Here is a 12,067-nt window from a genome sequence, read left to right as displayed (position 1 = left end):
ATTGCCTTGAGTTGTGTCAATAAATGTAGACTACTTGTGTTATTGTCCTTTTTCTTCTGTTCTAATAACTAGCAGGGGGACAAATTGGGTACAGGAAAAGATTAAATATCTCCCGCCCCACCCTTTGAAAAGAAATTGCTACCCTTGAAAATCTAATGGAGTGTTTTCTTATGCTCTGTTTTTCATTTTTGCATCATAAAGCCAAATAAGGAAAGAGTTTGTATGTACATGCTGTAATAGAATATACTGTGGTTTTATTATATGTGACCATATTTTGATTGTATTTTTTTGTTTGTAAGTCTCTCAAATGATTCAGATCCTGAAACATTTATTCAGAGAAAGACGGTACTGCCCTTTCATAGAAATACTGGGCCCTCGATAAATTTGGAAGACTCAGCCCTTGGCAGATATAGAACTAACATGTCATTCCAGTGATCTCTACATTCTAGGAAAGTCTCTAAATCAACATTACTCATTTTGCATGTTGCCCTTTAGCAACAGTCTCACAGTTTCCACAGTAATGAAGTATTATATAGGCAAAAAAAAAAAAAAAAAGTTGTGGGTGTGGAGATGCTCAAATATCTAGCCTTTATATATTCTGTAGTATAGCAACTGTCTTCTGTGTCAAGTTTGTAACCTGCAATTGTGACCTAAGGCAAATTGACCTTATCCTAAAACACATAAGTAATTTCTGTGTTCCATGCTTTTAGATGTTTTAGCTATCAGTACAATGACCTGAGAAAAAACTGACAAACTGATTGTTGTATGTGGAGTTCTTAGCAGGAGTAATGGGAGGGTATAAAAGACTGAAGAATGAAAGTGTGTGTAGGAGTTGATTGTGTTTTTAATGAATGGTCTATACTTAACTGAAAAGAAAAAATAAATTAAAAATGTAATTGCATTGTTAAAGGAGCTTTTAATCTTGGAATAATTTCAGTTACACCTACTGTGATTAGCAATGAAATTAAGCTGCTAGACTTTTGTTTGTATGCTCTTGCTCATTGATAACTTCTGACAAGTAACAAAACCTTGTAGCACAGGCAGATATAGCAGGTATTACTACATGCTAGCACTGATAACCTGGTAGTATGCTTGCCTTTTTGCATTTCTTGAAGGTTTGTGATGGTTTTGTTTGGAAGAGATTTTAGAAGCTAAATAGCTTGGTTTGCTTTCACTTGCAATACAGGACATTTTGAAGAATACATATAGCAATCTTCCTTTCACTCAACTTTTAAAAATTACCCTGGAAAAGAAAAACATAAAAGGAAAAAAGTCCTCTTTTTCCCCCCAGTGCATTTAAATTTCTGCCTTTTAATGTTGTTAGCTTCTTTTTTGCCTGGCCAAGATTTTTAAAATCGGAAGCCTAAATTTAGGCTCTAAATCCATATTCAGGCATCTAATTAGGTGGTGTCATTTTTCAGAAGTGCCCTTTTCCCTTTTTACCTGTGTGGCAGCCAAAGATGTGCTCCCATAGACTAGACAATCTCTTTGAAGACTAGAGCATCCCTTGTGAGTGATGCACTGTTTCCATAGAAATGTAAGCAAATGCATAACTCCTAAGGGCAAATTCTTCCCTTAGTCACACCCATGCTCCTTCAATAAAGCCAGTGGGGTTGCATGGGTGTAAGTGAGGGAAGTTTTTGCCTCTAAATAACAAGTTTTTGGTGGTACGAGCTAGTCTTTTGCAGAAATGGCGGACTTTGTAATGTTTACATTGTAAATAGCATCATTTCCTCAATCGTATCTGTGCTGGCTTTCATTTTTAACCATGTTGGACTTTGCATTAGTTTGGGGTACCAGAACTCAGTAACTCAAGGTAAAATCCTACTGAAGACCAGGCAGTTTGTAGTTTTCATATGAGTTCTCAGATCGAGTTAAAGACTGGGCTTTCCCCATAGACTTTAACTCTTTCAATTATGTTCTATCAGCTGCAAATTGTTAGCATGGCTGAGATACTGGAAACAAAGTCTTGATTCTTCTCTCTGCAGTATCAGCTCTGATGCTGCTGGAGATCCCAGGATTGTCCTCACACTGTAGGGTGTTAATAAAATAGCTTTTCCCACTGGGATCACTATATTTTCCAAAGGACTGCGTCTTCTTCTAGAAGAATTACCTTTGTGGAGGCTGCATCATGAAGTCTCTTAACCTTTGATTTGCAGCTACCCAATGGCCTAAACTCTGTTAGTGCTTAAATGTGCTTTCTGCATTCTGGTTGGGATGCAGAGTTCTTGATAAAACTGATATTTTAATCCATTTTAAAATGGCCATCAATAAATAGCTTGAGACAGTTGTTGTGAGATACTGAATGTTTGCAGAATATTGTTGCAGAAAATGAATATTCTGTATCCAGGCTGATGGTTTTTCTCCCTTTCATTGTTTCAGCTGAACTGGAGTTTGTTCAGATAATCATTATAATCGTGGTGATAACTGTTATGGTGATAGTGATCATCTGCCTGTTGAACCATTACAAACTCTCAACACGCTCTTTCATCAACCGACAGAGCCAAAACAGGAGGCAGGAAGAAACTTTGCAGCCGGTAAGTCCAACCTCCTTCATCCCATCCTCCTCCTCCTCATTCATGCTGGTCTCTTTCAGAGCTTAAAAATACATGAAGTTCTGCTTATAGGCAGCCATGCGAAAAACTTCTGGCATCAGTTTTATTATTCTCTGTTAGTGAGTTAGTTTTTTGCCATTGTGTGTATTAATGAAAAAAAATCAGTGCCCGATTTTAGAGTTTCACTGCACAGCTGTTTTTAGGCACTGCTGTGTTTTATGTAGCAGCTTTTTCATGCTTCATATTTGTCTGGTGGTGTCAGAATGTGAAAGCCCTGATTACTGCTTCTACTGCAAGTTTTTAGTAAATTTTCACCTTACGGAAGGTGTTGCAGTGATGACCTGGGAAGATTTGTCATTTCCTGTTTATCCTTAGAATAGATGCAGCAGCGTTAGCTCCTTACCAGCTACCGGGGAGAATGTGAAAAGCCTGACATTTTTCTCTCAGCTAATTCCCTTCCACTCCCAGGCTTGTCTCTGCCATCTGGATGGGGGAAAGGCCTCAAACAAATGTCTTAAATCAGGAAAATGATATATCCCCCAATTGAGGAGAGTCCTGACATTGTTGGGGCCCAATAACTGAGAAATTGCCTTTTTGTGGTTCCTCTGGTCTCTCCCTTGTTCAGTTTAATGTCATTTTCAGAGTTGCAGCACATGCAGCTGTGGCATCGAGGGTCCTGAGATGTTGCAGGCAGGCAGTCCCTACTAATGCCCCTCATGTTTCCAGTGTCCATTAAAGGCAATGGCAAAACTCCCATTGACTTCAATGGGGCTAGAATTTTATGCCAGGAGTTTGACACTTAGACCAAAGGTCCTGCATGTAACCCCATGTCTCTCTTCTGTCTTCTAGAGCACCTCTAGTGGTGAAATGAGAGCTTGCTACCTGTGCCCATTGAGCTCTTACTCTTTGAGCTCAGGTTGGCAGTAAGAATGCCATTTATGATGATAGTTTTTGTGATAAAGACAGCATACCCCCTCAGGAACTGTGTTGAAAACACAACCTTATTTCACATGCCATTGAACATCCAATGTCCATCAGATGATGATGACTTTCAACCACTACTACATTGGGCTGGTTTCAAACCAGTGACTAGAGTTGTATCCAACTGACTGAGCCACCCAAGAACTTGCTTCTTTTTACATCTGTTTGTAACATGGTTATACAGTTGATCCAAAGGGGAAAAATTTGCATAAAGTCCCAGTTTTAGAGTGAAGTTAGAACTTATGGAAATGATGGATGAATTACACTAGTTAGGGTTAGACTCAGTGACAGCATTCTCACTCCCCACCAGTACCAGCCCCTGCTGCTCTGGTGATGGGCCTCTTCTGAGCAGAGAGAGACACTGTCTCAACATGTGTAGTGATTTTGTATTTGTAGGTGAATGGGGACTAAGCCTGACACTATCAAATGGGTGACCTAAGTCAGCATTGATCCACTGTTCCACCTGGTCCTCTCACTCATGGTATCATTTTAAAACAATGTAGTAAGGCCCTAGTAAATGCTTCTTTGGTAGGACAAATTGCATTCTTTGTTTTTTTGCAGATGTTTTGGGTTCTGAGGGGGCTATTTTATATCCTATAGCCTAGGCAAACAGATGCTATAAGCATCTCAAAATATATTCCCTGCCAACACACACATTATGATGTTAGTGTCATGAGAAGACAACGTAGTCCTGAAATATGGTAAACTTATTGTCCCTGGAGTTCTTCTTTGCAGACCATCTACATTCTGGTGGTATCTGGGGGATCTATTTGTTCTTGCACCTAAGAGAAGGAGAAGAGAAACTGTCTTATTGAGAGTACATGCTGTAAACATGTTCCCTCTCACAAGGTACCTCCGGAATATTGTATTCTAACTGGGTTAAAACAAAATCAGAGCTCTTAAAACTTTGCCCTCACATACTCCTTACTGTCTGGAGAAATCATTTAGACTAATTTGAGGATTTTTCTTAAATGGACACCGTGAACTTAAACTTTTTCAGACAGAAGTGTGATTGTTTACCTACAATTGCTACAAGTGCTGAAATAACTAGAGGAGGTTAAGAAATATTTTTTCTTTCCCCCCTTTTTTAATGCCGAGTGGTGTAAAATGTGTACAATAGTCCATTTCAAGATTTCCCTTTTATAGTCAATATCCCCTGTTGTTTGGGTGGGCCTTGCTCATAGGAACTATGGAGAGAAAAACATATTTTTGTAAATAAGAAAATGTAATTTGGCACTGGAGAGAGAGGAGCAGGTATCATGCCTGAAACAATTTTTAACTCATTTTTAAAATAATAACTAAATTTCTGATTGATGATACCCTTTTAAATAATGACAATCCTAGGCCAGTGGCTGGAAAGAGTCAAGAAACTTTCTGGGATGGGGTTGTCATCATTGTTCATTTGGGTTTCTATTCAGCCAAGAACTTTACTTCAAATGATTTTGCTATTTTTGTAGGGCCCAACAGGTGAAGCTACTTGGATGGTCCCTAACTAAGGCCTGATCCAAAGCTCACTGAGTCAACAGAAACACTCCCATTGACTTCAGTGGGCTTTGGATCAGATCCAAGTTTGATCCTGCAAACACTTGGGGTATGTCTACATTGCAATCTAAGCCCGGGATCCAAATTGAGGCTCAAGCCTAAACCCCCTTCCGTCTACACACAAATTGTGCTAACCCAGATCTCGGCCCCAAAGTCCAAGAACCCCATGGCGGTGGAGGGTCTGAGTCAAGCTGGGACCCAGGTTTCAAGCCCTGTTGCTTTGTAGTGTAGACACAGCCCCACTGGCTTCATGCTGTAGGAATCCGCCAAAAGTATCCCACAATCCCATGGGCCGACTTCCTTTGTTCTCTGGACAGTCAAGTTTTCCACACTGCACCACAAACAAAGGGCTAGAGCAGCCATATTTTGGAAGGGCACTAGGAAATCTGGGATATGGATGGTTGGACACAGGTCCACATAATGCAGTGTAAATGCTGGAGCCCCAGGTTGGGATCCAGAGTTTCAGTTCCTGACCTGGGGTTACAAATTAATGTAGATGCTCTAGCACTAGGTTAACAAACCCAGGGTCTGCTAACTTGAGTTCTACTAACCCTGGGCTTACATTGCAGTGTAGACGTATCCTTAGGCACATGTCTATAAAACTGGAAAGAATTTCCAATAGAAACACTTATGTTAAAAACAATAAACATTCCCCTGCAATGTTCACAGTCCAGGCAGTGAAGGATTGTGCCAGTTCATGAAAACCAGAAAATGCACTATTGAGTGAGCTAACACTGAAAATGAGTAGTCTGTTTTCATTGTCTAAACTGAGTGAAATGCACAAGGTAAACAAACAGCTTCAATGATGAAAAGTAACAGAAGTCACAAATTTTTTGTATATAAGTTTTCAACCTGGCAGTGTCCCTTTAAGTATTTTTCAGGTCTTGTTCTCTTTTAATTGATGATGATAACTGGGTTCTCTGTCATGGGAGCAATGATTAAGGTGCGCAGACTGAGAACGGATTTAGAATACTTACTGACTACTAATTGCTAAGGAAGGTGCACATCACTCTGGCTCAGCCCTTTGCTGTTTCTGAGCAACAGTAACTAAAAAGAGTGTAGGTTCAGTATTTTCATAGAAGAATTATTTTTAAAAATAAAATTATGCAGTTGATCATTTCTCTGTTTCAATGAACTTCGTCCAATTTCTGCTGTTGCTTCCTTACATCCAGGCAATCCTATTAACTTCATTGAGATTGCACAGATGTAACTGCGGGCAGAATCATAGCCCCTTTTGTTTTAATTTGAATTCTATACACTGGACAGCTCTGATGGTATTTTCATATGAGTTCATATTTGCATAAGTCTTAGATTTGCTCCTTTTATCACAACCAGTCCTGGTGCTGCTAATGTCTGAACTGTAGCAAGATCACACAGGTTCTGATGCCACAAAGACTAGAAACCCAGATAGCTCATGTTTTTTATTCAGGTCTTTCCAAAAAAAAAAAAAAAACACTATTGAAATTAATAGATTAAAACTCTTCTTTCTATTATTGCCAGCCTCAAGTGTTTAAAAATCACGAGATTGGCTTAAAAGTCATTGGATCTTTTTTTTAAAAATACATTTTGCGTTATTTTTGTTTGCCTTCTGATTTTGAAGTCTTTACAGAAAGAATGCACTTGCTTCACGTTTTCAAGATTTCCTTTGCAAACTTGAGGGCCAGAAACTTACTTATTTTTTTTAATTGGAATTCTCATACAATCTCTTGATTCATGCAGTTGGGCATTAAAAATTACACCAAATATCACAAGATTTGCAATAAGATCACAAGAGTTGTCAAAACTGACATCCCAGCTTTTCAAAGGACAAAAAGGGACTAGTCCTGAAAAATGTCAGTGGCTCTTTAAAAAAAAGTGCCGATAACTGACTGTCTCAGTGTTCAGGTTGAAATGCGCTTTCCTGTGTACCTATCAATTCTCTGCTTTCTTTTCTTTTGTCTTACTCTTCTCCAGCCTTTCCTCTACTCTCCTTAATGTTTAAATTGTCTTGATTTAATGTGCTGAAAACATCACGTGTCTAAATCAGACCCACAGATACATGATTTTTCCGTAGCAGTTTTGCTTCAGGCAGATGTTTAAGGTTCTACTGCATAACCAATCCTGCTATCTGCCAGGGTGGCTTAAAAACACTATTCTTCAGTGTAGATGGAACCTAACCATGACTTCAAATCATAATGAAGTAACCCAAACTTGCATATGATTTTAGGGACAGAGTTAGGTCTCACCTATGCTGCAGGGTTATACTGTGTTAAGGGACAGCCATGTTGTAAATGGGCTCCCTGATATGTTTGGATTTGTATTGTACAGGTGACCTAAAATGGCAAGGTAGTACTTAATTGTACAGACATTATGATTAACAAAATATTAAATGTTTCCCCCTGCTGGTCAACCAATAGTGGGATAAGCAGTGCTTGGATACAAAATCAAAGGTGAGTGGGAAGGCAAATGTTATATAGTATGTACCATCCTGTGGGAAGGAAATTAGTGCTCACACAGCCAGGAGCAGGCCCAATGCTGTTTGCTAGCAGAGTGCCATCAGCCAACTTCATACTCTGTAACATCTCATGTGCTGCTGACTGCTTCTGTCAGCAGTACGGGGGTTCTCAGAACACAGCTGTATGGTGGCCTTTTAGGGGTACACCAGCCTACGGTGCAGCTGACATCTTTTTGGATCTAAATTATGGAACAGAGAATTGTGGGTCGATGTCCTGAGAGAATTGAAATTTCAGCCTTCTTGGTAAATCAAAATGATTCCATGAGAATGTAACCAGAGACACTGGCTCAGGGTGGCAACCCTACTCTCCTATCTGCAAGGCCAGGAACTAAATATAAATGTTCCCCTCTAGTGGTTAACCCATAGTGGAATAAGCAGCATTGTCAGTGGGGACATGGGGAGAAAGTTGATTTTGAAAACGACATGTGAGAGGACATTTTGCAAACTTCTGACATTCCAATGTTGATTTCTCTCTCTCTCTCTCTTTCTCTGCACCACTGATCTAAAATGGACGTTGAAAGAGTTCTGAACACTTTCACTGCCCCAGGCCCACTCCTGGCAGCAAAAAATGTGTCATGCAAGACAGTGGCAAATGATTGGCCCCAGCATCCCTGCTTCCAATCTCTGTGAGAGGCAGAGCTGTTAGAGCCAGTCAGCTTTCATTAGTATGTATATTGATAATGCCTATCTGGTACTCTGAGATACTGTTCCAGGAAAGCAATTGTGAAAGTACTGTGCTCTTCCTGAATTTAGCTGGAACAGCCAATTCAGGAGAAAAGCAACAAACAGCAGTCCTGGCCTGCATGGAACGATGATGACAACAACAAAAGAAACTGTTAAATAATATGAAAACTCCAGGGATTGGCTTGGCGATGTCAAACTTTGGCTTCGAATGATCCCCTTTAAATTGTATTTCCTTTTTTTATTGCATTAGCATTACTAGTTCTATCCACTGCTGGCAGCCCAGCATTACCTATTTTTTCTTCCATTATTTTAACTTCAGAAATAAAAGAAACCCGATGGGAATAAGTTCCCAGATAACAGCCACAAGAAATAAGTGCCAACGGTATAACTTTATCACCAGAGCATAGCAATGTAGTTCACCCTCATTGCCCTCTTTATTAACTCTAGTGTGCAGGGTTGGCGTTGCAGTTTGCAGTATCGCAAAGTTGTCAGGAGGGGATTGGACATGTATTGCCTTTGCTCTCTGATTGCTGCTGGAGTGCAGGGGGATTGGCTCATCTATGCTTCTCCTCAAGATGTACTCCAAGAAGGGACTCTAATTTGAATTGGGCTGAGTTTCCTTTCTCCCTCATCCATAAGGTGGGAGGAATTGGGTCTTGTATGCCACCTCTTCCGGTCCCAATGTCCGAAAGAGGCCTCTAGCCCATGAGTTGCTAAGCAGAGTTAGCCAGTTATGAGAAATTGTTTGGTGATTTTGTGATAGGAGTAAACATAAAACCACAACATTTTGTTTCAAAAGTTATTCATTTATTGGAGTGTTCTGGCCATTATTGTTTGAAGCCTACCTAATAAAGGCACCACATCTCCTTTAATGGGGGCAGTATAGTCCAGGGACAAGCAGCAAGGAACTCCTGGATTCTAATCTGCCACTGATTTGATGAGGGGCCTTGAGGAAGTCATTTCTTATTCTTCAAATGCAAAGTGAGGATAATAATATTCACTCACCTTAAGGGACGACTTGAAGGTTAGCGAATGCTTGTACAATAATGTACAGTGAAGTCCAAGGATGTAAAAGCTTTGTGTATTCATAGTCATTATTTCTGCTAGCTATAGCTAGTCAGAAGACAAGTATAAATGCAGTTCTTTCCCTGATTAATTTCCCCCTTACCATCCCAGTACCCTGTCTCTTTGTCATTGCACAGCCTTGTGCAGAACACCATCACTGTGCTTTCACTTAGGAAATAGGATTTCTAAGGGAGAGAGAAATCTTGCTGTAATGTTTGCTTGTTCTATTGGGGCATACAACAGTTTTGCTTTGCTTATGTTCTAAAGGGGAAGTGTTGGCGATCATTAAGAAATATGACAGTCTGTGCCTCCAAAGAAGAAATAGATTGTGGAGAGAACTAGTGTGTGTTGGCTATTCCTAAAACCAGTCAGAAAACTGAGGCTCTAACTCCAACCTATTACTGCCACCTAGGGTCAAAATTAAAAACTACACTCAGAAAAATTTCATCTGCAAAAAGTGTGGCTGCACAGTTTGGGTGGGAGGAAGGAATAGTAATCTTAGGCCATCTCTAAACTGCACTTCCGTTGTTAAAACTTTGGTCGTTCAGGGGTGTGAAAAACACACCCCTGAATGACAAAAGTTTTAATGACGAAAAGTGCCGGTGTGGACAGCGCTTCAGCAGCTTCCTGTCCCCGAAGCTACTGCCGCTCGTTGGGGTGGTTTTATTTTGTCACCGGGAGAGCTCTCTCCTGGTGTCAAAGAGCAGCCACACAGCGCACCATACAATGGTGCAGCTGCAGCGGCACAGCCACGCCGTTGTAAGGTGCACAGTGTAGACGTAGCCTTAATTTCAGAAAGAAAGGAGGGCTTTGACTTCTCAGCGGTCACTATTGTCTGTATGTATGATATGCCTGTCTACTGTAAGCATGGTAACATAACATTTTCAAAATATATTCTACTGGAAACATTGCTCTAGACTTTGGGGTAATGGTGGAGTTTCCAGCCTTAGGCCTTTTTGCTTGGGTTTCTTCTCCTAATTTACACTCCTATTTCTCTCTCCCACGCTCTTTGGTAATGGAGGCAAGTCCATCCCAGTGCCCTCATGTCATGTGCATTGAAGGGAATAGCCTTAATGTTGGTTATACCCGATGAACCAAACTTTCACTGGCATCCAAACAGGAGCGCCGCCAGCTTTTTTGCCGCCCTAGGCGGCGGAAGGTCCCACCCCCGAAATACTGCCCTGACAGAGGCGGCAGAAGGTCCCGCCCCCGAAATACCGACGATGACTGGGGCGGCCGAAGATCTGGCCGCTGCGGTCGCCGCCCCCCAAATGTTAGCGCCCTAGGCGACCGCCTAGGACGCTTAATGGGTTGCGCCGGTCCTGCATCCAAGGATAGTGACGATAAGCCATGAGAAAGTACAGTACTGAACTGAGATCAGGGTTCTCGTTCTGGTTGTCTGCCAGACTTGCTGCGTAATATTGTAAACACCCATAGTGCATGACAAAAAGAGAGTCTCTCAGACAGATCAGCCCTGAAACGTAAAAGTGAGGGGTGGGATAGGGGGATAATCTATTTAAATGATATCGAAGCAAACCCAGAGTAAATATAGAATTTCTGCAGTCCCCGCGATAAATGGCAAACTAGCAAAACCCCCACCAATAAAACAGAAACAAAAATCATTCAGAAGTTCCCAAAGCAACAGAGGATTTGATGCAGTTGGTTGAGAATGTCCATCAGTTGAAAGGGAGTCTTTCTTCAGTCTCACTAGAAATATTCCTTTTTGAAATGTGGAGCCAGTCAGATGTTTTTGCCTCATTGTAGTCTCTGAATTTTTATTAATCATAATTTTGTGCTTCTAATTTACCTTGGTTTAATTAAAAAATATTGAAGCCATTGCACCTCTTCCAACAAATTCCTTTCCCCCCCCCCCCCCCCAATTTGTTGATGTGTTGACTGTAAACTGAGGAAGCTGGGTGACTTTGGAGGCATCAGGAAACAAAATATGTAAAAATGGCCTTGAAAAGTCACCTGCCTGATAAATCTCTTTGTGAAATACAAAACTGTAAGCATTGGCCTGCTAAACCCAGGGTTGTGAGTTCAATCCTTGAGGGGGCCACTTAGGGATCTGGGGCAAAAATCAGTACTTGGTCCTGCTAGTGAAGGCAGGGGGCTGGACTCGATGACCTTTCAAGGTCCCTTCCAGTTCTATGAGCTAGGATAGGTATAGGTAAGAGCAAGAACCTAACAAACTGAAATGTACTTAATAAGAGAGGTGAGAAACATTTAGTGCTTGATATTAAATACAAAAGATTTTTGTTTGCAAAACCTTACAATATCCATTTAATATATAAAATCTAATAAAAGAAAATTATAAAGAAGACGGTACACATGCATTTATTTCTCTCTTGTCTTTTCCCTCCCCTCCCCCATTCTCGTTTCTATGTTTTTCACTTTTTTCTCTTCCCCTTTTCCCATTTTGGCACCTTCCCTCCTTTTTTGCATTTTATTTTTTCAGCGTCATGAAATTTGTTTCTAATTGTTCTTGTGGGGCAGCATATCTCTTTCTGCTTCTTCAGGAGGTTCTTACACATGGAGTAGCTGCTGATTGCAGCAGAAATTTACTAACATCCTACTCACTTTCTCCCTGCATCCCCTTCCATGTGATTAACTTTATGCCTTGTCTACATGGGAAAGTCGTATCAGAATAATTATATTGGTATAGGTAAATTGCTACAAGTTATATTAGTATAATTCTCTGCACTGCATGAACACTCTTATTCTGGATAAGAGTGGACTTTTCCAA

General features: G+C 40.7%; 1 protein-coding gene across 3 annotated transcripts in view; it reads left to right on the top strand.

Moving 5' to 3' along the window:
* Positions 1-12,067, top strand: part of LDLRAD4 (low density lipoprotein receptor class A domain containing 4) — a 405,437-nt gene that overhangs the window by 382,699 nt on the left and 10,671 nt on the right. For all 3 annotated transcript variants that reach the window (XM_026660875.2, XM_024198097.3, XM_024198096.3), the window contains one exon: positions 2,383-2,537. In XM_026660875.2, the coding sequence (XP_026516660.1) occupies positions 2,383-2,537 (155 nt within the window). The remainder of the gene's footprint in view (positions 1-2,382; positions 2,538-12,067) is intronic.

This window comes from Terrapene carolina, unplaced genomic scaffold (assembly GCF_002925995.2).
Source record: "Terrapene carolina triunguis isolate 2854851 unplaced genomic scaffold, T_m_triunguis-2.0 Scaffold58, whole genome shotgun sequence".
In the NCBI taxonomy this organism is placed as follows: domain Eukaryota; kingdom Metazoa; phylum Chordata; order Testudines; family Emydidae; genus Terrapene; species Terrapene triunguis.
The sequence above is the reverse complement of the archived record's forward strand: the minus strand, read 5'-3'. Positions and strand labels throughout refer to the sequence as shown.